A 26,117-nucleotide genomic window follows, 5' to 3' on the forward strand; every position below is an offset into this window, starting at 1 on the left:
TTCTTCCTTCATTCAGTCTTCTATGGCAGGCGAGTCGGGGCTTGCACCCGTGGGAGGAGTCTTATACTATTCATTGTGCCTGAAGTCTCTTACCTGGAGCGGCAAATTTTCTTTGCTGTCTACATCAGAATGTGGAAGAAAGAGGATTTAGGTGACTTTGAATGTGGCATGCTTGTTGGTGTCAGACGGGCTGGTCTGATTATTTCAAAAACTGCTGATCTACTGGGATTTTCACACACAACCATCTTTAGGGGTAACAGAGAATGGTCCGAAAAAGAGAAAATATCCAGTGAATGGAAGTTGTGTGGAGGAAAATGCCTTGTTGATGTCAGAGGAGAATGGGCAGACTGGTTCGAGATGATAGGAAAGGCAACAGTAACTCAAATAACCGCTTATTAGAACCAAGGTATGCAGAATAACATATTTGAATGCACAACACATCGAACCTTGAAGACAATGGGCTACAGCAGTACAGCAGTGTTTCTCAACCTTTTACGGCGAAGTACCCGTGTGAGTCTAAAAAAAAAGTTCTAAGTACCCCTGTCTCGAGAAAGTGATGGGCACGGATAGGCGGCACTGATGAGGCGGCACCGATAGGCCGCACTGAGGCTGCACTGATAGGAGGCACTGATGAGGCTGCACTGATAGGAGGCACTGATAAGGCGGCACTGATAGGAGGCACCGATAGGGGGCACTGAAGGGAGGCACTGATGGCTGCACTGATAGGGGCCACTGATGGGGGGCACTGATAGGCTGCACTGATAGGAGGAACTGAAAGGCTGCACTGACGGAGGGACTAATGGCTGCACTGATAGGAGGCACTGATAGGCTGCACCGATAGCTGGACTGATAGGAGGCACCGATGGCTGCACTGATAGGAAGCACTGATAGGGGGCACTAATGGCTGGGCATGCTGGCATGTGTAGTTCCTGAGCAGGCAGGACTCACCTTTTTTTCCAGGGAGCCACAGCAGGCATCTACACACATGGCAGGCAGGAAATCCGAGGCGCGCTGGAGGGGGGGAGGAGCCGGGAGATGGGAGGACATGGGGCCGCCCCTGGTCAGTCAGCCCTGGCCGGGGAAACACCTTCCGGCCAGCGCAATGGGGGCCATTCCATTGACAGGACCCCTGGCAGCTCCTGCCGACCTGATATTCCTCCACCCCGCACACGGGGTGGACTGTTTCCTTCCCTGTTGGTTCACAGTTCAGCGCAACAGGCTACAGCAAGCCGCTGGGGACTGTGTGTGTGCGGGAGGCGGGGACAGAGAACTCTGCATACCCCCTGCCCATGGTGCATGTACCCCGGGTTGAGAATCCCAGGGCTACAGCAGAAGAAGACCACACTGGGTGCCACTCCTGTCAGCTAAGAACAGGAAACTGAGGCTACAATTCACACAGGCTCACCAAAAGTGGACAATAGAAGATTGGAAAAACGTTGCCTGGTCTGATGAGCCTCGATTTCAGCTGCGACATTCAGATGGTAGGGTCAGAATTTGGTGTAAACAACATAAAAACGTGGATCCATCCTACCTTGTATCAATGATTCCAGCTGGTGGTGTAATTGTGTGGGGGATATTTTCTTGGCACACTTTGGACCCTTTAGTACCAGTTGAGCATTGTTTAACCACTTCAGCCCTGGAAGGTTCACCCCCCTTCCTGACCAGGCCATTTTTTGCGATATGGTACTGTGTTACTTTAACTGACAAAAGCACGGTCGTGTGATGCTGTACCCAAAAAAAATGTATGAATTTATGTCCTTTTTTTCCCCACAAATAGAGCTTTCTTTTGAGGGTATTTGATCACCTCTGCATTTTTTTATTTTTTGTGCTATAAACAAAAAAAGACAGACAATTTTGAAAAAAAAAAAAAAAAAAAACAATATTTTTAACTTTCTGCTATAAAATATATCCAATAAAAAAATGTTAAAAAATCTAATTTCTTTATCAATTTAGGTCAATATGTATTCTGCTACATATTTCTGGTAAAAAAAAAATCCCAATAAGCGTATATTGATTGGTTTGCACAAAAGTTATAGCATCTACAAACTATGGGTTATTTTTATGGAATTTCTATTTATTTATTTTTTTACTAGAAATGGCAGCGATCAGCGATTTTTAGGGGGACTGTGACATTGTGGCGGACAAATCAGACAACTGACACTTTTTGGGGACAGTGATCAGTACTAAATAAAAAAAATGTGCTAATGACACTGGCAGGAAAGGAGTTAACATCAGGGGCAATCAAAAGGTTTAGTGTGTCCCTAAGGAGCGCTTTCTAAATGTGGGGGGGATACTTTGACTGGCTGATTAGCAAAAACAAAAGATCTGTATTTTCCCCTCTGGCAGAACTGCGACCTGTCTTGTTTACATAGGCAGACCACTGTTCTGCCTCTCCTCAGAATGATTGGCAGGTCCCGGCGGACAATCACAGCGGGAGCAGGTCACCAAGAGCGCATGCCCCAGACCCCGTGCACGAAATCACATACAGGTATGCAATTTCGCGCAGGAGGGCCGCCCTGCCGCAGTATATCTGCATGAGACGGTCTTAAAGTGGTTAAACGCCACGGCCTGCCTGAGTATTGTTGCTGACCCTTTATGACTACAGTGTACCCATTTCCTGATGGCTCCTTCCAGCACGATAATGCACCATGTCACAAAGTTCCAATCTTGAACATGACAATGAGATCACTGTACTTCAATGGCCTCCACAGTCACCAGATCTCAATCCAATAGAGCACCTTTGGAATGTGTTGGAATGGGAGATGCGCATCATTGATGTGCAGTCAACAAATCTGCAGCAACTGTGAGATATTATCATGTCACTATGGACCAAAATCTCTGAGGAATGTTTCCAACACCTTGTTGAATCTATGCCATGAAGAATTAACCACTTCCGGACTGCCACACACCGATGTACGTCCTAACTTTGACGGGGGATATCGTTGTTATGGCAGCAGCTAGCTGCCATAACCATTGGTCCGGTTTCTGATAAGAGTGGTCTGTGGTCTCTGCGGCGGATTCGCCGCGAGATCACTTTTATCGGCGGCGGGAGAGGGCCCCCCTCCCGCCACGCTCCTGTGCCCTTCGCCACTTACCGGTGCCGTCGGCAGCAGAGCGGGCAATCGGATCTTCACCCTGGCTGGGTGACGAGTGAGGGGAAGATGGCTCCCATCTGTCTCCATAACAACAACCCACAGCTCTTAAAGCGGTTGTATAGTCTTTTTTTTAACTTTTACCTACAGGTAAGCCTATAATAAGCTTACCTGTAGGTAAAAAAAAAATCTCCTAAACCTGTACGGTTTAGGAGATATTCCCCTTGCTATGAGCCGCTGACTGCAGCGGCGCATGCGCACAGGGGATTCTCGGCTGAAGGCCCGGCAACTGCCGGACCTTGCCGGGAAAGAAATCTCCTGCGAGCATGCGCGGGAGTGATGACATCGCGGCTCCAGCCACTCACAGCGCTGGAACCGCAATACCCAGAAGACACGCCGAGGCAACATGTCAGCTACCTCGGCGTGGACCAGGTAAGATACCGACGCCTCGTTCTAAGGTAAGTATTTCATAATGAGCTAGTATGCGGTGTATACCTAGCTCATTATGCCTTTTGCTTTACAGGGGTAAAAAAAATAAAACATTTTCAGCGGGTATACAGCCGCTTTAAAGGGCCATTTTTTTAAAATTATTTTTTTAAATGACAATTTTTTTTTTTTTTTTTATTGCATTTAAGTGTAAATATGAGATCTGAGGACTTTTTGACCCCAGATCTCATATTTAGTGACACTTTTTTTTAAATAGTGTAAAAATAAAAAATAAAAGTAAAAAAAATAAGAAAAAACATTTTTTTTTTTAAACGCGTCCCGTCCCGCCAAGCTCACGTGCAGAAGTGAACGCATACGTGTGTAGCGCCTGCATATGAAAATGATTTTCAATCCACACACGTGAGGTATCATTAGAGCAAGAGCAATAATTCTAGCCCTAGACCTCCTCTGTAACGCAAAACATGCAACCTGTAGAACTTTTTAAACGTCGCCTATGGAGATTTTTAAGTGTAAAAGTTTGTCGCCATTCCACGAGCGGGCGCAATTTTGAAGCGTGGCATGTTGGGTATCAATTTACTCGGTGTAACATTATCTTTCACAATATAAAAAAAATTGGGCTAACTTTACTGTTGTCTTATTTTTTTAATTCAAAAAGTTACGGTGAGACAGAAAGTATTGTAATGGCCGCCATTTTATTCTCTAGGGTGTTAGAAAAAAAAATGTATAATGTTTGGGGGTTCTAAGTAATTTTCTAGCAAAAAAAAAAAAAAAAAACAGTTTTTAACTTGTAAACAACACATCTCAAAAAGAGGCTCGGTCCTTAAATGGTTAAGGCAGTTCTGAAGGCAAAGGGGTCCAACCCGGTACTAGCAAGGTGTGCCCAATAGAGTGGCCTTGAGTGTATATGACTGGTTCACTTAAGGGGAGTTTTCCCCAAACTTTATGACACGTACCACCGGTGCTACTCCTACTTACTGAAAGGATCACGATTTTGGTTTAAGTTGCTCTCTTTCAACTGAAAATCTAGTCTACGGTTTCCCTTTAGCAGCACTTTTCTGTAAACAAAAAGCCACTGTACAAGTTCTATAACCTTTTTTCCCCGCGTATAGGTGAGGTTTTGTTATTCCAGCCACATACGCATTCACATATATATATAACCCAGCCGCTCCAACATATAATTATCACACAACGAGGAGGCTACAATGGCACAACAGAATGTGATTATCTTATGTAATGTAGCAGAACACAAACACCCGAGATAAATTAACACACACACTACAAGCCTGAAGCTTGATCTGTGTCTACATTCTAAAAAAAAAAAAAATAATAATAAAAAATAAAAAAAACACACATTTGATTCCAGTGTTGCAATTCAAGGTCATAATGGTATCAAAATAAGATCATTATTCAGTCTAACAAGCTCAGTCTGATGAGCTGTCTTTATGGCCCATTCTATCAAAATCATTTGTTATGGCCGCTTCTATTTTTCCAACTCGGCGCTGTTTATCACATCATTAGAGAGCGGGAAACCATTAGCAAATTAGCTCAATCGTCATATTTGATTAGCGCAGGTTTTGCTGTCAGCACCTGCTGATATACAAGCTCTCTTCTCATTATTTTCTCCGAGAGATCAGATAACTTCACACAGGGAATGAGCGAGTAGTGTTGTTAAGAAGTCCGTATTCCTGGGATGAGACCAGATTTATTCATACTTGGGAGATACATATCAATTCTTTTTTCTTCTAGGAGAACGAGGCAAGTAGGCCTTTATTTTTTTATTTTATTTTTATGGAGGCTGATGCTGCTGGATGGTCATTTTACAAGCAAAAGCATTTCTTCCGACAGTTTTAAATTATTTATAAAGCTGTTCTGGTCAATTTTTCTTTCTTTGCCATATTTCCACTAAAGGGAAAATAACCCAGGCCAATTTATTTGCAGAACCCTAACCAATATAATAAAACTTTTTTTTTTTTTTTGGAGTATTGTTTTTGCTAAAAAAATGTTAACAATCTACACTATCATAAAACAGCTGTAATCTAATTATTTTCACTTGAGAAACTGGAGATGCATCATTCCTTTCAGCAGGCATCACTAAATGGCGGACCGTGGTCTGGACACGGACCGAATGACAGTCCAATCTGGACCGCGGCTTGGCCACATAGCAGCTTATGTGTCCTCTCTCTTGGATTATATACTCCTTCCCCTGCCGCAGCCACAGCATTCATCTTAACAGCAGGCAGATGATAGAAGGCACTTTATGTCCAAACAGAGGGCGGGCGCTGCCCAATTTTCAAGTTAACAAGCCAGTGATTTGTTGTGGGCGGTCCTAGCAACCAATCACCTGCCTCTTAACATGGGCAGTTCTTGCCCTCTGTCTGGAAATGCTGTGCCTTTTGCCTTCCACCTACTCTGCGGGATTGGTAAGGTTGGAGGAGGGTTGTGATTGGCAGGGGGAAATGTGATGTAAGGGGGCATTTACATAAAGAGCACTAGGTTGCAAGGAAGGAAGGGGGGCTGTGAAGGGGACCAGTATAGAAGAAGGGGGGAAGTGAAGGGAAACAGTATAGAAGCAAGGGGGTTGTGAAGGGGACCTGTATACAAGGAAGGGGGGCTGTGAAGGTGTTGGAATTCAACATGAATATCAGATTTCTGGATTTTGTACACATATTTCAATACTCCCAAGAGAAGCCAGACTCCCATGGTTGCACCTATTACTTCAGAAGGGGACCAGTATACAAGAAGGGGGGCAGTGAAGGGGACCAGTATAGAAGGAAGGGGGGCTGTGAAGGGGACCAGTATACAAGAAGGGGGGCTGTGAAGGGGACCAGTATACAAGAAGGGGGGCAGTGAAGGGGACCAGTATAGAAGGAAGGGGGGCTGTGAAGGGGACTAGTATACAAGGAAGGGGGGCTGTGAAGGGGACCAGTATACAAGAAGGGGGGCAGTGAAGGGGAACAGTATAGAAGGAAGGGGGGCTGTGAAGGGGACCAGTATACAAGGAAGGGGAGTTGTGAAGGAGATCAATATACAAGGAAGGGGGGCTGTGAAGGGGACCAGTATACAAGAAGGGGGGCAGTGAATTGGACCAGTATAGAAGGAAGGGGGGTTGTAAAGGGGACCAGTATACAAGGAAGGGGGGCTGTGAAGGGGAATAAAATGCAATAAGGATTGGCTATGAAGGGGACTAGAGTGCAAGGAACAGGGAGGGTTTGTGAAGGGGGCTGGGTGCAAGGAAGGGGGCTGTAAAGGGGGTTGGGTGCAAGGAGGAGGAGCTGTGAAGGGGACTCTAATACAAGGAAGAGGAGCTGTGAAGGGGACTGGAATACAAGGAAGAGGAGCTGTGATGTAATGGGGTCACTGATGTGAAGAAGAACATTATAGTGCAGGAGGCACTTTGATCTAAAGGGGGGTTGTGCTGTAAAATGGGGGAGCTTGGATGCAAAGAGGGGCTCTGATGTAAAGTGGCACTGTAAAGAAGGGGCTGTATTGTAAAGGGAAAACCAGGGTGGATAAAAATCAATGTTTTAAAAAAAAAATTATTTGAATCTAATTTTTATCAAATTTAAATTTTAATAAAATGTTTTTGGAGTAAAAATCTATCTAAAGATAGTTTTCTATTAAAGATACATACAAAAATATAGTTTATTCAGCATGAAATGGAGACTAGTTATGTAGTATGAGGCTATATATTCTGCAATATTTACATTTTTGGTAAACTCATTCAATGAATCCAAGCTCTGCAAGCTGAGATAACATGCACTGCGTTGATGCATTCACACAATTTCACAGTAACATGAAATAAAACATAGTTAGGAATATTCCATTATCCCATCATTTTGCAAATCTATGTACATTACAAACTGTATGATTGTTTGAAGAGAAATGCATCTGTACCTGGCTCTAAGTGTGAGGAGGAAGGACAAGAAGTGAAAATGAAAGTGAAACCTTCTAAGCAGCTTAAAACCTTATAAACTCTTTCTGTACATAGCTTGAAGTGCTTAATTCCTCCCTTGAAAAGCAAAATGGCAGCAGGCTGCAAAAGAGACCCAGCTTGGGAATATTTTATGAAGTTCCTCTACCTATGGGTAAAGCAGGTATACATGCAAAATGCAAGCAACGCAACAAAGATAAACTAGGCCTGGTGGCCCGAATGAAACAACATCATGAGGAGACAGGCTGTGATGAAAGGACTGTGTTTGAAGTTTTTTTTATGTGGACCCAGCTGATATATTCAGTTTAAAGCGGAGGTCCGCCCACCCCTGCAAAAATTAAAAGCCAGCAGCTACACATACTGCAAGCTGCTGACTTTTAATAATAGGACACTTACCTGTCCTGGAGTCCAGCGATGTCGGCACCATCAGCTGTCGGGTGACGCCGCCATTGCGAGTAAGGGAACCCAGCAGTGTAGCATTACGGCTTAACGCTGGGTCCCTACTGGGCATGCGCAAGGCTCCGCTCCTCTCTCCTACTGGCCCGAGCCGAGCTGTTACGTGTTCCCTACCGAAAGGTGCCAAATGTGGCACCGGAGGGGGGAAGGAGACAAATGAGCCGAAGTTCCACTTTTGGGTGGAACTCTGCTTAAGTTCTTTTGTTTGATTGTTTGGTTTTTCAAAGATATTTTGTGTATGCACTTCAGTTACTAAAAATTGATGTTTAAGCAAATACAAGAATATGTAATATAATGTTATTGTTTTAATTAAATGAAAGAATTTGAGTAGTTCTCCAAATATGTGTGATTAACCTATTAACCTAAAATCGGTTCTGATATCGCTGTTTTACTAACCTGAAAGCTTATTATTCTAATGCCCTGTACACACGGTCGAACATTGATCGGACATTCCGACAACAAAATCCATGGATTTTTTCCGACGGATGTTGGCTCAAACTTGTCTTGCATACACACGGTCACACAAAGTTGTCGGACAATCCAATCGTTCTGAACGTGGTGACGTAAAACACGTACGTCGGGACTATAAACGGGGCAGTAGCCAATAGCTTTCGTCTCTTAATTTATTCTGAGCATGCGTGGCACTTTGTCCGTCGGATTTGTCTACACATGATCGGAATTTAAAGGATCGGATTTTTGTTGTCGGACAATTTTATAGCATGCTCTCAAACATTGTGTGTGGAAAATTCCGATGGAAAAAGTCCGATGGAGCCTACACACGGTCGGAATTTCGGACAACAAGCTCCCATCGCACATATTCCGGTCGGAAAGTCCAACCGTGTGTACAGGGCATAAGACCTCATGCTGCTGGTAAACGGACGTTTAGGAGCAGTTGGGCATTTTTTCAGCTGCTCCTGAACTCTCCTCTATGTGATCTTATCAGTACATGTACACAGGGTCGTTTACAGTCGTTTCTAGGCAGTTGAGTTTAGAGGCTTTTTTTGGAACGCAAAGAAAAGGGTTCAGAAGCCGAGTTTACAGGCATTTCAAGCGCCAACCACTTCTAATCACGGCTAAATGTGGTAACTCACATTTAGCTGCGTTTCGTTTACAGGTGTTTTTCATTTTTGGCTATTTGGCAATTTTTTTTTAAACGTTTCTAATCGCAAACATGGCAAAACACCGCTAAACGCAGCTTGTAAATGCGGTCAAACGGACGTTTTAAACGTGGGTTACTATCTGTCAAGTTAAATCGTTCAGGAGAGGTTGTAAAAACGTCCCGTGTACATGAAGCCTAAATAGGAAACCTTCATTTTGTTTGCAAATATTAAAGATTCTAACTACCAGCAAGAATAAGTCCTTAAATTTAAAGAGCACCTGTCATTTCAGATCCATCATGGCAGCGCCTGTTAGCGGACATCCACTCACCTGCTGCCGCCACGTCCCTCACCTTGTTGTGTCACTGCCGCATCACCAGCCCTCCCATTAAAGTGAATGGAACTGTCGGTGATTCAACAGCGGGTCAGAGGAGGAGCCGCTGCCGGTCAGAGATGACAGTTGCTCTTTAAAAATTATGATTTAAATCCAATCCACCCTGGGGGGAAACTGTAATGTAAGGGGGTGGGGCTGTGATATGAAGGATCCCAGTCATCATACAAACATGAGACTCAGACCTCTACTGGATGAACATTGTAATGACTGGACCGTCATCGAGCAAAAGCAACCTGTGTCTGCAATCATAGATCACCTTCAACCAGGTTTCCATATCAGACCATCTTACCTCAATACCACTCTGCCTGGCCAGCTTGACGGCTGTGTTATAGTAGCCACAGCGCAGTAGATGTTCCACCATCATCCGGTCCATACGTTTCTTCTTCCACATGTTGACAGCAGCCGCCTGGTCACTGCTGTGTTCCTTCAGGTGTTCAATCCGTCTCTTACACAATTTGGCGCTCTCGTCCTCTGCCTGGATTGACTCCACTGCCTGGAAGAAGAGATATCCGCTTAAAACAGGATCTTTTGCTTTAGATATGGGTTTCTCAAAATGCAGGAACTCTCATTTGGGAAAATATATTTAATGTCAGCTACCATTGGCAGATATAATCAGGAGCTCTGGAGAAAGCAATAATGTAGGTTGCACTGTACATTTTAGACCCCTGGTGCCCAAAACCGGGTCCGCGGGCTCTTGGGCCCCATAAAAAAAGCAGAGCAGCAGAGGGGTGCTGGGTCACTCTCTGTGTTCCAACACCCGGCACTGAATGAGAGAGACTGTGCTGTGGGCAGAGTTAAAAGAGAAGTATGAGGAAAAAAAATTCCCATAATCATACTTACCGATGCTGCATCTGTCCCCCGGCGCCTCTGCACTGAGAACCGAGCCACCAAACATCACCGATGGCTCGGTTCTCACAGCTCCCCAAGCAGAGAGATGCTGACTGTTAGTCAGCGGCTCTCCTCTCTGCTCCTCCAAACTCATTGGAGCGCTGAGCTGTGGAGGGGCGGGAAAGCGGCCGTCCCAGCCTCTCAGTGGCTCGCTGAGAGGCTGAGACTGCCATCAGTTCAGGCTCCTGGCAGATCCAGACTTCATTGTCGTAAAGACGCGGTGCCTGGACTGATTCCTGTGACATCAGCAGAGAGTGGACTTCAGACCGCTCTCTGCTGAAAACGGGTTAAAGGAGTCCAAAACGAACTGCTCTCCTCTGACTCAAAGGAGAAACACAGCCAAATGAGCTCAGGCTGGACTTCTTTAACTTTCTCTGCCACTGACCACAATGGGGGGGGGGGGACTTTCTCTGCTACTGACCACAATGCAGGAGACGGGGGGGCTCATTTTCACTGCCACTGACCACAATGCAGCAGGGGTGGGGGTTGGGGTTAACCAATGCAGCAGGGGGTGGGGGTTAGCAAAAAATAATGATTTTAACTTGAAACCAACAAGTGGCAGAAAAGGGTTTAGTTTAAGTGGTTAAACTTCCCACATTTACAGACCGAAGTTCATTCTTTTGATCTAAAGAACAAAACATTACAATGTTTATAGGTGGCTTGAGCAGAGAAGTCTGCATAGAATTGGGAAACAGCTTTGTTAAGATCGTGAGGGGGAAAGAATCACGATCTCGATTCTTAACTATCGTGCAGCTTTAGTGCGTTGTGATACACCTCACAAAATGCAACAGGACGAAAATTTTGGGGCACTGAGGTATGAAAATGCGCTCCTACTGGTCAGCCCTCTGGAGGTGTCGGGGGCCACACTTGAGGACCACTATCATTTTCAGGTTGATCATCACCGTTTAGGACAATTAGTTAGACAGATGGTATTTGGTCACCCTCCCGCCAACTGCCTATGCTTTCTTATCAGCAACCAATGGAGGGACCCTTGCCATAAACCCAGCTGAATATCCAGCTGTTGTGCAGGGTCGATGGGAGTATAGTGTAAAGAAGAAAGATGGTTTGTAAAGTCAACATTTTAACTGTACCACTAAGGCTTAACACTATTATCTTCCAGAAAATAAAATGATGCACATGAAGCTCCTGGGCCAGATAGTTCACACCCACACGTTTCAGTTATTTCTCAGTCATTGTTCACCACATTCACCAATAATTGTATATGAAGCAGCACTGTGATAAAGCAATCAATACATTTTAAATACATTAAAGGGGAAGCACAGCCAAAGCTTGTTTGGCTGTACTTCTCCTGTGGATCACAAGAGTGCAATCTGTTCTGCACTCCTGTGACCCGCTTACAGCTGACAGCGTGCCGAAGCCTGCTGTCAGCTGACATCACAGAGCCAGTCCAGACTCAGGAAAGGCTCAGGAAAGATTGCCACCATAAGGTCCGGATCCACCCACAAGCCTGGACTGGCACCCGACTCAGCCTCCCAGTGGGCCACCGAGAGCCTGACCTGGCCGCTCTCGCCCCCTCCACAGCCCAGCGCTTCAGTGAGCGTGGGGGGGGGGTCAGAGCAGAAAGCTAGTGACTGAAAGTCTCTGCTCACATAGCTCTGAAAACCAAGTGATTGGTGGCGTTTGATCACTCGGTTCTCAGTGTTAGAGCTGGCAGGGGACAGATGCAGCATCGGACCAATGCTGCATTCTCCTAGGTAAGTATGATTGTACAAAAACCCACATTCCCATATTTCTCTTTAAATCTGAGTGTCCACAAATCCATATGGTGATAGTCCTTCCAATAGTAAAGTCCAAAGAACACAGTCATTGTTTCTAAGTGAGACTCTTTAACCGCTTGCCGACCTTGCTATAGCCGAATGACGGCTATAGCGCAGCTCAATAACTCTGGGAGGGCGTACATTGACGTCCTCCCAGAATCGCGCTCCCGTGCGCCCCGGGGAATATCCGTGACCGCCGGGTCCTGTGGACCCGGCACATCACGGATCACGGTAGATGGCCGCTGACAGCAGCCATTTACCACGTGATAGCTCTGTCAAATGACGGAGCGATCACTTGTAAACAAACCGGTGTCATATCCGGTTCATCTCTCCCCTCTCTGTACCGATCAGTACAAAGAGATCAGATGCAGCAGCGCTGTGGGCTGGATTGTAGCGCCCACAGCGCTGATCTGTCACAATTCCTGCCTCATCCAGTCATCCATGCTCATCAATACTCAGCCATCCATCCATATCAACACTCAGCCATCCATCCATCCATACTCATCCATCCATACTCAGCAATACTCATCCATCCATCCATACTCAGCAATACTCATCCATCCCCCAGCCGTACTCAGCTGCACCCAGCCATACCTAGCTGTACTCAGCCGTACCCAGCCATACCCAGCAGTACCCAGCCGTACTCATTCATGCTCAGCCATCCCCATCCACGGCCCATCCCCATTCATGCCACATCAGTTCTCATCCATGCCACATCCATGCCACTACAGTGCCTCACAAAAGTGTAATAGGTAGTCAAATTAGATTTGACATTTATGCCCCTAGAAGACCTGACGGTGCTCCCTGCATGTTGGGCCTCTCTATGTGGGCAGGCTGTGTAAAAGTCTCTGACGTGTTATCGCCGTGCTTTAGATATGGGTTTCTCAAAATGCAGGAACTCTCATTTGGGAAAATATATTTAATGTCAGCTACCATTGGCAGATATAATCAGGAGCTCTGGAGAAAGCAATAATGTAGGTTGCACTGTACATTTTAGACCCCTGGTGCCCAAAACCGGGTCCGCGGGCTCTTGGGCCCCATAAAAAAAGCAGAGCAGCAGAGGGGTGCTGGGTCACTCTCTGTGTTCCAACACCCGGCACTGAATGAGAGAGACTGTGCTGTGGGCAGAGTTAAAAGAGAAGTATGAGGAAAAAAAATTCCCATAATCATACTTACCGATGCTGCATCTGTCCCCCGGCGCCTCTGCACTGAGAACCGAGCCACCAAACATCACCGATGGCTCGGTTCTCACAGCTCCCCAAGCAGAGAGATGCTGACTGTTAGTCAGCGGCTCTCCTCTCTGCTCCTCCAAACTCATTGGAGCGCTGAGCTGTGGAGGGGCGGGAAAGCGGCCGTCCCAGCCTCTCAGTGGCTCGCTGAGAGGCTGAGACTGCCATCAGTTCAGGCTCCTGGCAGATCCAGACTTCATTGTCGTAAAGACGCGGTGCCTGGACTGATTCCTGTGACATCAGCAGAGAGTGGACTTCAGACCGCTCTCTGCTGAAAACGGGTTAAAGGAGTCCAAAACGAACTGCTCTCCTCTGACTCAAAGGAGAAACACAGCCAAATGAGCTCAGGCTGGACTTCTTTAACTTTCTCTGCCACTGACCACAATGGGGGGGGGGGGACTTTCTCTGCTACTGACCACAATGCAGGAGACGGGGGGGCTCATTTTCACTGCCACTGACCACAATGCAGCAGGGGTGGGGGTTGGGGTTAACCAATGCAGCAGGGGGTGGGGGTTAGCAAAAAATAATGATTTTAACTTGAAACCAACAAGTGGCAGAAAAGGGTTTAGTTTAAGTGGTTAAACTTCCCACATTTACAGACCGAAGTTCATTCTTTTGATCTAAAGAACAAAACATTACAATGTTTATAGGTGGCTTGAGCAGAGAAGTCTGCATAGAATTGGGAAACAGCTTTGTTAAGATCGTGAGGGGGAAAGAATCACGATCTCGATTCTTAACTATCGTGCAGCTTTAGTGCGTTGTGATACACCTCACAAAATGCAACAGGACGAAAATTTTGGGGCACTGAGGTATGAAAATGCGCTCCTACTGGTCAGCCCTCTGGAGGTGTCGGGGGCCACACTTGAGGACCACTATCATTTTCAGGTTGATCATCACCGTTTAGGACAATTAGTTAGACAGATGGTATTTGGTCACCCTCCCGCCAACTGCCTATGCTTTCTTATCAGCAACCAATGGAGGGACCCTTGCCATAAACCCAGCTGAATATCCAGCTGTTGTGCAGGGTCGATGGGAGTATAGTGTAAAGAAGAAAGATGGTTTGTAAAGTCAACATTTTAACTGTACCACTAAGGCTTAACACTATTATCTTCCAGAAAATAAAATGATGCACATGAAGCTCCTGGGCCAGATAGTTCACACCCACACGTTTCAGTTATTTCTCAGTCATTGTTCACCACATTCACCAATAATTGTATATGAAGCAGCACTGTGATAAAGCAATCAATACATTTTAAATACATTAAAGGGGAAGCACAGCCAAAGCTTGTTTGGCTGTACTTCTCCTGTGGATCACAAGAGTGCAATCTGTTCTGCACTCCTGTGACCCGCTTACAGCTGACAGCGTGCCGAAGCCTGCTGTCAGCTGACATCACAGAGCCAGTCCAGACTCAGGAAAGGCTCAGGAAAGATTGCCACCATAAGGTCCGGATCCACCCACAAGCCTGGACTGGCACCCGACTCAGCCTCCCAGTGGGCCACCGAGAGCCTGACCTGGCCGCTCTCGCCCCCTCCACAGCCCAGCGCTTCAGTGAGCGTGGGGGGGGGGTCAGAGCAGAAAGCTAGTGACTGAAAGTCTCTGCTCACATAGCTCTGAAAACCAAGTGATTGGTGGCGTTTGATCACTCGGTTCTCAGTGTTAGAGCTGGCAGGGGACAGATGCAGCATCGGACCAATGCTGCATTCTCCTAGGTAAGTATGATTGTACAAAAACCCACATTCCCATATTTCTCTTTAAATCTGAGTGTCCACAAATCCATATGGTGATAGTCCTTCCAATAGTAAAGTCCAAAGAACACAGTCATTGTTTCTAAGTGAGACTCTTTAACCGCTTGCCGACCTTGCTATAGCCGAATGACGGCTATAGCGCAGCTCAATAACTCTGGGAGGGCGTACATTGACGTCCTCCCAGAATCGCGCTCCCGTGCGCCCCGGGGAATATCCGTGACCGCCGGGTCCTGTGGACCCGGCACATCACGGATCACGGTAGATGGCCGCTGACAGCAGCCATTTACCACGTGATAGCTCTGTCAAATGACGGAGCGATCACTTGTAAACAAACCGGTGTCATATCCGGTTCATCTCTCCCCTCTCTGTACCGATCAGTACAAAGAGATCAGATGCAGCAGCGCTGTGGGCTGGATTGTAGCGCCCATAGCGCTGATCTGTCACAATTCCTGCCTCATCCAGTCATCCATGCTCATCAATACTCAGCCATCCATCCATATCAACACTCAGCCATCCATCCATCCATACTCATCCATCCATACTCAGTAATACTCATCCATCCATCCATACTCAGCAATACTCATCCATCCCCCAGCCGTACTCAGCTGCACCCAGCCATACCTAGCTGTACTCAGCCGTACCCAGCCATACCCAGCAGTACCCAGCCGTACTCATTCATGCTCAGCCATCCCCATCCACGGCCCATCCCCATTCATGCCACATCAGTTCTCATCCATGCCACATCCATGCCACTACAGTGCCTCACAAAAGTGTAATAGGTAGTCAAATTAGATTTGACATTTATGCCCCTAGAAGACCTGACGGTGCTCCCTGCATGTTGGGCCTCTCTATGTGGGCAGGCTGTGTAAAAGTCTCTGACGTGTTATCGCCGTACTCAGGAGGAGTAGGAGAATCTATTTTAGGTGTAATTTTTGGTATGTACATGTTATGCGTTAGAAATATTGTATAAATGGACAACTTTGTGTAAAAAAAATGCGTTTTCATTTTCTTTACACATTTTCCAAAAACTTGTAGAAAAAAAATGACATGTTCAAAAGACTCATTATGCCTCATAAATTATACATTGGGTTGTTTTCTTTCCAAAATTGGGGCGTTTCCATTGTCCTGGTGCTCCAGGGTCTTCAAAAATGTAAGAGGTAGTCAAGAAATTATATGTGTAATTTATGCTCCAAGAACGCCTGATGGTGCTCCCTGCATGTTGGGCCTCTGTATGTCTTAAAAGGGGAAGGAGGTCTTCACTCACCAACTATAGATCTGTAGCCCAAGTCATATATTAGGAATAACATTGGAGGGAATAGTAAAGAACCACATTCTACAGCAGGTGACAGAAAATAAGATCACAAGGGAAAGCTAGCATTAATGTATGAAAAAGATCTTATCAAACAAATATTTATTTTTATGAAGAAGTAAACAGACACTTTGGCAATGAGTTGGCTGCAATATATTTACACACAAACACAAAGAACTCGGTTCTTCTCAGACTGCTAATGCGTAATATAAGGTATGGTTTAGAAGATTTGATCTTTAAATGCATTAAAAAGCTGGCTTGATAATTTAAACCAGTTGATCATTAATTATCAAAGAGTACTCTGGATGGGCGGACTTAGTATTACTCCACTCCTGCTACCCCATTGGCCCATAGAGGCTGCCGCATGTGGAGTCCTCAATGAGCTATTTTTCACCACTTGGCTTTTCATTATCTATATAGGATTTGGACTATGTGACACATCATATCCTGTGCTGCCTGTGGACTTTACTGTGCATTGTATTACCACAGGGCAAGCTTTTAAGCCAAGTATATCTCTATCAGACCCCTTGTGGTGATGTGATGACGTATGGTACAGAATGTATTGCGTATGTGTGCCAATATGTCACTTTGGTGGCTGGCGCCGTGTGAGTTACTATATGATGTTTTATTTGACCCATTAGCCAGACAATCCCATTGAGGTTCTCCAGTTTCATGTGTGCTGTGTGAGCAGCTGCTGTCGTGAACTGACATTGCTGTCATTTTAACCTTGGAGCAGTGGTGGTTTAAGTCCTTTATGCTACATATTTGTGTTATCATTGATTAACTAATAAAACCTTTATTTTTTATGCTGCTTGGTCCTATTTGTAACTACCCTTCTGGGTTCCTTTTAGCACTGTTTTGTTGAGTTGGATCACACCTAATAATTTTGGTTGAGTCAGCTGGCATGGGCTGGTGGTAAGTTTTTATAATTTCTTATGTTACTTTACCTTTGTCAGAGAGGTCCCTCACTGTTTTTAGTTTCTGTTTTGTTCTTAATGACATTGGCTGTATGTTTGGGGCTGTTGTCCTGCTGCAGAATAAATTTGGGGCCAATCACACGCCTCCCTATTGGTATGGCATGATAGATAAGTACCTGCCTGTATTTCTCAGCATTGAGGACACCACTGCACAAAAAATGGGAACTAGGGTGCAGAAAAATGGCAGCAGGTGCTCTAGACTGCATATGATTGAAATATTTGGCTGTAGCACAATGCAGTTTGTTGGTGAAGGCTTTTAGAGCAGTACAATAATGAGTGTCTACAGACAACAGTGAAGCATGGTGGAGATTCCTTGCAAGTTTAGGGCTGCATTTCTGCAAACAGAAGTAGAGATTTGGTCAGGATCAATGGTGTCCTCAATGCTGAGAAATACAGGCGACAGATACTTATCCATCATGCCATACCATCAGGGAGGCCCCAAATTTATTCTGCAGCAGGACAACGGCCCCAAAGATACAGCCAATATCATTCAGAACTATCTTCAGTGTAAAGAAGACTAAGGAGTCCTGGACGTGATGGTTTGGCCCCCACAGAGCCCTGATCTCAACATCATAGAGTCTGTCTGGGATTACATGAAGAGACAGAAGGATTTGAGGCAGCCTACATCCACAGAATATATGTGGTTAGTTCCCCAAAATGTTTGGAACAACCTACCTGCCGAGTAACTTAGCTCCTTCAAAAACTGTGTGTAAGTATACCTAGAGGAATTTGATTTGGATTTCTCTTCTGTTCATTTACTTTCCATTTTGTTAATTGATAAAAAATAAAAACTATTACTGCTTTAGAAATTCTGAAAGAATTCTTAATTTACAGTATTTTTTCACACCTGCCTAAAACTTTTGCACAGTAATTATATAATATACATACATATATACAGTTAGGTCCATATATATTTGGACACAGGTGCAATTTTAGCTTTTTTCAGGTATTTACCAAAACATGTTCAAGCTTTAGTTATATAATGGACATTGGCTGAAAGTGCACACTCTCGGGTTTAATTTGAGGGTATGTGCTTCAAAATCGGAGGAAGGGTTCAGGAATTACAGCCCTTAAGAATAGCCAACCCCCCCCCCCCCCTCCCATTTTTTTTTCAAGGGACCAAAAAAAAGTAATTGGACAATTGAATCAAAAGCTGTTTCATGGTCCGGTGTGGGTTACTCCTTTAATATTTCTTCATCAATTAAGCAGGTAAAAGGTCTGGAGTTGATTCTAAATGTGGTATTTGCATTTGGAATCTATTGCTGTAAATCTACATCATGCATTCAAAGGAGATGTCCATGCAAGTGAAATAGGCCATTGTAAGGCTTCAAAAATGAAACAAATCCATCAGAGTGATATCAGCAACATTAGGAGTGGCCAAATCAACAGTTTGGTACATTCTGGAGGAAAGAAGAATGCACTGGTGAGCTCAGCAACATAAAATTCCACAGAAGACAACAGTGGTGAATGATCGCAGGATCCTTTCTATGGTAAAGAAAAACCTATTCACAACATCCAGACAAGTGAAGGACACTCTCCAAAAGGTGCGCATAGCATTGTCATAGTCTACAATCAAGAGAAGACTTCACGAGAGCAAATACTGAGGGTTCACCACAAAGTGCAAACAATTCATAAGCCTGAAGAATAGAAAAGCCAGATTAGACTTTGACAAAAAAAACATCTAAAACAGCCAGAGAAGTTCTGGAAAAGCATTCTTTGGATGGATGAAACTAAGATTAATCTGTACCAGAATGAAAGGAAGAAAAAAAAAGTGTGGAGAGGGCTTGGAACAGCTCATGATTCAAAGCAAACAACGTCATCTATAAAACATGGTGGAGGCAGTGTGATGACACGGGCATGCATGGCTTCCAGTGGCACTGGGTCATTGGTATTTATTGATGATGTGACAGAAGACAGAAGCAGCCGGATGAATTCTGCAGTGTTTAGAGATATACTGTCAGCCCAGATTCAGCCAAATGCAGCAAAGTTGATTGGATGGCGCTTCTCAGTACAGATGGACAATGATCCAAAAACACACTGCAAAAGCAACCCAGGAGCTTTTGAAGGAAAAGAAGTGGAATATTCTGCAATGGCCAAATCAATCACCTGATCTCAACCTAATTGAGCATGCATTTCACTTGTTGAAGGCAAAACTAAAGGCATAAAGACCCACAAATAAAGAACAACTGAAGACAGCTGTAGTTACAGCCTGGCAAAGCATCAAAAAGGAGGAAACCCAGTCTTTGGGTTCCAGACTTCAGGCAGTCATTACCAGTAAAGGATTCTCAGCAAAATATGAAAAATGAACATTTTATTTATTCTGATTACATTAATTTGTCCAATTAAATTTGAGCCCCTAAAAATGGGGGGGACGGTGTATAAATATATATATACACACACACACGTAATCTCACAAAAGTGAGTACACCCCTCACATTTTTGTAAATATTTTATTATATCTTTTCATGTGACAACACTGAAGAAATTACACTTTGCTACAATGTAAAGTAGTGAGAGTACAGCTTGTATAACAGTGTAAATTTGCTGTCTCCTCAAAATAACTCAACACACAGCCATTAATGTCTAAACCACTGGCAACAAAAGCGAGTACACCCCTAAGTGAAAATGTCCAAACTGGGCCCAATTAGCTATTTTTCCTTCTCAGTGTCATGTGACTAGTTAATTTACAAGGTCTCAGGTGTGAATGGGGAGCAGGTGTGTTAAATTTGGTGTTATCGCTCTCACTCTCTCATACCAGTCAACGGAAGTTCAACATGGCACCTTATGGCAAAGATCTCTCTGAGGATCTGAAAAAAAAAGAATTGTTTCCCTACATATAGATGGCCTAGGCTATAGGAAGATTGCCAAGATGCTGAAACTGAGCTACAACAAGGTGGCCAAGACCATACAGCGGTTTAACAGGGCAGGTTCCACTCAGAACAGGCCTTGCCATGGTCACCCTAAGAAGTTGAGTGCACGTACTCAGCATCATATCCAGAGATTGTCTTTGGGAAATAGACGTATGATTGCTGCCAGCATTTCTGCAGAGGTTGAAGGGGTGGGGGGTCAGCCTGTCAGTGCTCAGACCAAACGCCGCACACTGCATCAAATTGGTCTGCATGGCTATCGTCCCAGAAGGAAGTCTCTCCTAAAGATGATGCACAAGAAAGTCCACAAACAGTTTGCTGAAGACAAGCAGACTAAGGACATGGATTACTGGAACCATGTCCTGTGGTCTGAGACCAAGATAAACGTATTTGGTTCAGATGGTGTCAAACGTGTGTGATGGCAACCAGGTGGGGAGTACAAAGACAAGTGTGTCTTGCCTACAGTCAAGCATGGTGGTGGAAGTGTCATGATCTGGGGGTGCATGAGTGCTGCCGGCACTGGGGAGCTACAGTTCATTGAGGGAACAATGAATGCCAACATGTACTGTGACAAACTGAAGCAGAGCATGATCCCCTCCCTTCAGAGACTGGGCCGCAGGGCAGTATTCCAACATGATAACGACCCCAAAAACACCTCCAAGATGACCACTGACTTGCTAAAGAAGCTGAGGGTAAAAGTGATGGACTGGCCAAGCATGTCTCCAGACCTAAACTCTATTGAACATCTGTGGGGCATCCTCAAACGGAAGGTAGAGGAATGCAAGATCTCTAACATCCACCAGCTCCGTGATGTCGTTGGAGGAGTGGAAGAGGACTCCAGTGGCAACCTGTGAAGTTCTGGTGAACTCCATGCCCAAGAGGGTTAAGGCAGTGCTGGAAAATAATGGTGGCCACACAAAATATTGACACTTTGGGCCCAATTTGGACATTTTCACTTAGGGGTGTACCCACTTTTGTTGGCAGCGGTTTAGACATTATTGGCTGTGTGTTGAGTTATTTTGAGGGTCAGCAAATTTACACTGTTATACATTACATTTCAGCAAAGTGTCATTTCTTCGGTGTTGTCACATGAAAAGATATAATAAGATATTTACAAAACTGTGAGGGTATAGATATATAATTTTTTTTTTTTACAAGGAAACACACTGCCATTTATTCATCTACTTCTATAGATTTGATCACGAGGTGGCAAGCAAATTGAGTCATTTTAAATGTGTGACCAAGGAACTGATTGGAAACTCTATCAAGGCAAGTCTGCACTAGACTTCCATTTCACATATCGTTCCAGAAAGATCAGAAATTCATTATTAAAAACGATGGGGTCATCTGGATTTTATTTTCAACAAAAAGCATCTATAACGGGCAGGAAAAAAAAATCCAGTATCGTGGAGCGTTCAGTAAAATGCATAGGCTGAGAAGCTGTGAAGGAGCTCTGCAGAGAGTGTGGAGGCTTCTCAATAGCAGTCCAATTCATCAATGTCTGCAGGTCGCTGGATTGAAAAGCAAACATGCTCCGACCAGCATCCATGTAAATCACAGTGATTGGTTTGATGTCTCTTTCATTCACTGAGCTCGGATGGCAGTCACACATTGTTAACTGGATGTTAGCCCGCTTCACATTCTGCTTGCGTAAAGAAATGCCGCCAAGGAATGGCAGCATGGGGAAAAATGAAGTGTAAATGGAATACAAGGCTGTAATCACACTGGGGGTTTGCCAGAGTTGTGGAGATCGGGTGCATGGTCGGGAACAGTACAGGCCTGGGCATTGGTTTATATCATTGGAAGCCCCGTGAAATATTTGTGTAATTGTGCATCCAAGTTTTCACAAAAATTTTAGGAATTTCACTTAAAGGGTAAGTTTACTTTCGTATACTTATTTTTTTTTCTAAATTCCAGCTCCCCTATGCACCAATATAGCATTCATGGACTTTTTATGCAAAAATATCAAAGCTTTCCATTAAATCTACAGTCACTTAATCCTCATAATGCGATTGTTGGCCAACCGAGCATCTGATTTTTGTCAAAAGGGCGTGTGCCAGGATCTTGTCTTGCATACTAACGGTACACAATTGTCGTGCAACAAACACAAAATGTAGTGACGTACTTCGAGGCATTTCAGCTCGTGAGCGCCACCCTTTGGGCCCCTTCTGCTAATTTTGTGTTTGGTGAGCATTGATTCCAAGCATGCGTGTTTGTACTTTCGACTTTTGTGTGGCGGATTTATGTACTGACCATACGAAAATCAAACAACAGACTGTTGTCTGCTGAAAATTTACTAGCTTGCCATCCAATATTTGTTGGATGTTTTTGTGGTGTGACTAGGCACTGAGGGTTTAGTACTACTTTAAAGTACTTGCAGGACCATTCAGAAGTTGGTCCACTGTATGAAACACATTGTCAGTAAATTTACAGACTGACAAAGCTGAAAATAGAACTTGCTATTTTAGGGGTACTGACATGGAGTTAGGGCTTCTATAGCCTGCACCAATATCTGTTTAAATTCAGAACTACACAGGTGAGCGGTATGTGTTAAACTATAAAGCATGCTTGTGTTTATATATACACACATAGACATACATACATATATACACATACACACACACAGAATATATATTCCCAGTGGTAGGTTAATTAGCTTCTGTCCAAAATTGGCCCTAGTATATGAATGTGAGTTGGGGACCTTGGATTGTGGGCTCCTTGAGGGTAGGGACCGATGTGCGTGTGCGATGTATATGTGGAGCGCTGCGTAATTTGACGGCACTATATGGGTACCTTAAATAAATAGGGATAATTGTAGACACGCACCCACACTCACTCAGGTTGAACTGGATGGACTGGTGTCTTTATTCAACCTTACTAACTATGTAACTATGTAGCAACCTATGGCTGTGAAAGTTGCACCATAAGGAAGGGAATGCTGATGAATTGATGCTTTTGAACTATGGTGTTGGAGAAGACTCTTGAAAGTCCCATGGACGGCAAGAAGATCAAACTAGTCAATCTAGAAGGAAATCAACCCTGAATATTCACTGGAAGGACAGATCCTGAAGCTAAAACTCAAATACTTTGGCCACCTAATGCGAAGAGAGGACTCATTGGAAAAGACCCTGATGCTGGGAAGCATGGAAGAAAAAAGGGAGAAGAGGACGACAGAAAACACAATGGATAGATAGCATCATCGAAACAATGAACATGAAGTTAAAGTGGTTGTAAACCCTTACAATCCACTTTTTACTACAGTTATGCCAGCGGCTCCCGCGCACATGTGCAGGAGTGACGTCATCGAGGTTACGGCCCGCGCTACCCGGAAGTGATGACACTGACCGGAGCTGCGTACTGGGACCGCTGCGGGGGCTTCGATCTAAAGTGAGTATTTCATAATGAGCTAGTATGCTATGCATCCTAACTCATTATGCCTTTGTCTTGCAGGGTTTTTTTTTTGTGGGTTTACAACCACTTCAAGCAAGCTCCGGAGGCAGTGGAGGACAGAAAAGCCTGGCGCTCTATGGTCCATGAGGTCACGAATGAGTTGGACACGACTAAATGACTGAACAACAATATATACACACACAGAGCCAAATTCTGATGGCTAGACAACTGGATGAGAGCAACGTCAAAACTGCAGCTCTTGTGGGATGTTCCCAGTCTGCAGTGGTCAGGACCTACCAAAAAGTAGTAAGGAAGGAAAACCTGTGACGAGGTCATGGGTGGCCAAAGCTGACTGATGAATGTGGTGAGTGACAGCTGATCCGTGTAGTCCAATCCAATAGAAGAGCTACTGTAGTTCAAAGTGCTGAAAAAGTTAATGCTGGTTCCACTAGAAGACGTGTCAGAACACCGTTGTTGCACAGTATACCTTCAGAGGTGTAGTGGAGCCCATGCCTTGATAGGTCAGGGCAGTTTTGGCAGCAAAAGATGGGCCTACTGAATATTAGGTGGGTGGTCATAATGTTATTGCTGATCGGTTCACACACACACACACAATATATTTGGGGGATATTCACAAAGATTTACCTTTCTCTTAAGGACACTCAGTTTTTCCACCACCCCATCCAGCAGGCTGACTACAGAGTCTACAGCAGGGCAGCTGCTCAAAGTCTTCTCCAGTTCTGCCACAACCATAGTGACGTGGCTTGTCTCTCGGTCAATGTTCTTCTGTGCCGCTCGGAAGCGCTTGTTCAGTGTCTCATAGGGTACCTGAAAAATATAACACATCATATGGTATTACAACGGTGCCCAAAGTACAGTCCTCCAGTTCTCATGTTGTGGCCCTCATGGTGGCACCTTAAAAATATACTGTTAATAAATAATATATCTAGTCACACATCTTTGGAGAGAAGTAACAAGAATATATTGCTGTACTGGACATATTCCAGATGGCACAGTTTGAATGTCCAGTGATTCATAGCTACCTAGTGATGGTCTAGATAAGGGGTCTTCAGGGGCCAGTTTATTGTCCTTCAGACTTTAGGGGAGCCGGACAGTGGCCTTTGGGGGTAGAAAAAGTACCAGCGTCAGTTGGAGTAAACAATGCCACATGTTTGGTGTTAATAAGAGGAATTTTGCCCCATTGTTGGTGTATTTGGTATGAATTGTGCCCCATCATTAGTGTCATTGGGAGGAATTGCACCTCATCATTGGTGTCATTGGGAGGAATTGTGCCCCACTATTGGTGTCATTGGGAGGAATTATGCCCCAATCATTGGTGTCATTGGGAAGAATTGTTCCCCATCATTGGTGTCATTGGGAGGAATTGTGCCCAATCATTGGTGTCATTGGGAAAAATTGTGCCCAATCATTGGGAGGAATTTTGCTCCATTATTGGTGTCATTGGGAGGAATTGTGCCCCATCATTGGTGTCACTAGGAGAAATTGTGCCCCACTATTGGTGTCATTGGGAAGAATTGTGCCCCATCATTGGTGTCATTGGGAGGAATTGTGCCCCATCATTGGTGTCATTGGGAGGAGTTGTGCCCCATCATTGGTGTCATTGGGAGGAATTGTGCCTCATCATTGGTGTCATTGGGAGGAATTGTGCTCCATCATTGTTGTCATTGGGAGGAATTTTGCCCCATCATTGGCGTCATTGGGAGGAATTGTGCCCCATCATTGGTGTCATTGGGAGGAATTGTGCCCCATCATTGGTGTCATTGGGAGGAATTTTGCCCCATAGTTGGTGTCATTGGGAGGAATTTTGCCCCATAGTTGGTGTCATTGGGAGGAATTTTGCCCCATAGTTGGTGTCATTGGGAGGAATTTTGCCCCATAGTTGGTGTCATTGGGAGGAACTTGGCCCCTTTGTTGGTGTCAGTGAATGAAATAGTGCCCCAGGGTAAGAGCAAGCAGAGGGCCGCATCCAGTCCCCGGGCCACATTTTAAAGACCACTGGTCTAGATCTACAGCACTTGTGGATTTATCCTATAGTTATATTAAATTAGAACTATAGGCAAAACCTTTTTTTTTTTTTTTTTTTCCATTCTGGATACAGCAAGGGAGGGTTATTATAATCCATCAGAATTTTTTTGCCATCTGTGTCGAATTGTAGAGATTTCTCTTTACTTCTTGTCCCATAGCCAAACATGGGGCCCTGCTGGTTACTTACTGCCTTTCACAATGTCAGTGTTACTTTACATTTACACTGTAGGCGATAGCACCCTCCTAGCCACCAAAGCCAACGCTCTCTTAGATAGATTCTGGTGCAGAGTAGGGAAGGACTCTTCCAGGCTATTACAATGTATTTTAAACATACTAAAATTTGATAAAGAAATGTCCCTAGGCCTAGGGTGTGGTCTCTTGAATAAAATAAGCAGAACCTTTATTATATGCGAATAGATTATTACAAATATTTATGTGCCTCAAAAAAAAAAAAAAAAGAAGAGTAGATT

The 26,117-nt window shown here is 44.6% G+C and overlaps 1 protein-coding gene across 1 annotated transcript; it reads right to left on the reverse strand.

The window, feature by feature from the left end:
• Positions 1–9,601: 9,601 nt before the first annotated feature.
• LOC141127987 (E3 ubiquitin-protein transferase MAEA-like) lies at positions 9,602–24,447 on the reverse strand. The gene is made up of 2 exons (XM_073614984.1): positions 24,247–24,447; positions 9,602–9,910 (listed from the first exon to the last, which is right to left on the reverse strand). Exons 1-2 carry the CDS (start codon positions 24,445–24,447, stop codon positions 9,602–9,604), a joined length of 510 nt encoding a protein of 169 aa, XP_073471085.1.
• Between the last annotated feature and the right edge of the window lie 1,670 nt (positions 24,448–26,117).

The sequence above is a fragment of the Aquarana catesbeiana genome, linkage group LG01, assembly GCF_042186555.1.
Source record: "Aquarana catesbeiana isolate 2022-GZ linkage group LG01, ASM4218655v1, whole genome shotgun sequence".
Taxonomy (NCBI): Eukaryota; Metazoa; Chordata; class Amphibia; order Anura; family Ranidae; genus Aquarana; species Aquarana catesbeiana.

Bases quoted from the DNA above. Each gene is read 5' to 3' on its own strand.
- LOC141127987 (XM_073614984.1), bottom strand. From the start codon at position 24,447: ATGTGTTATATTTTTCAGGTACCCTATGAGACACTGAACAAGCGCTTC. The intron at 9,911-24,246 runs GTAAATCTTTGT...CTCTTCTTCCAG, and splicing joins TGAGTGTCCTTAAGAGAAAG to GCAGTGGAGTCAATCCAGGC.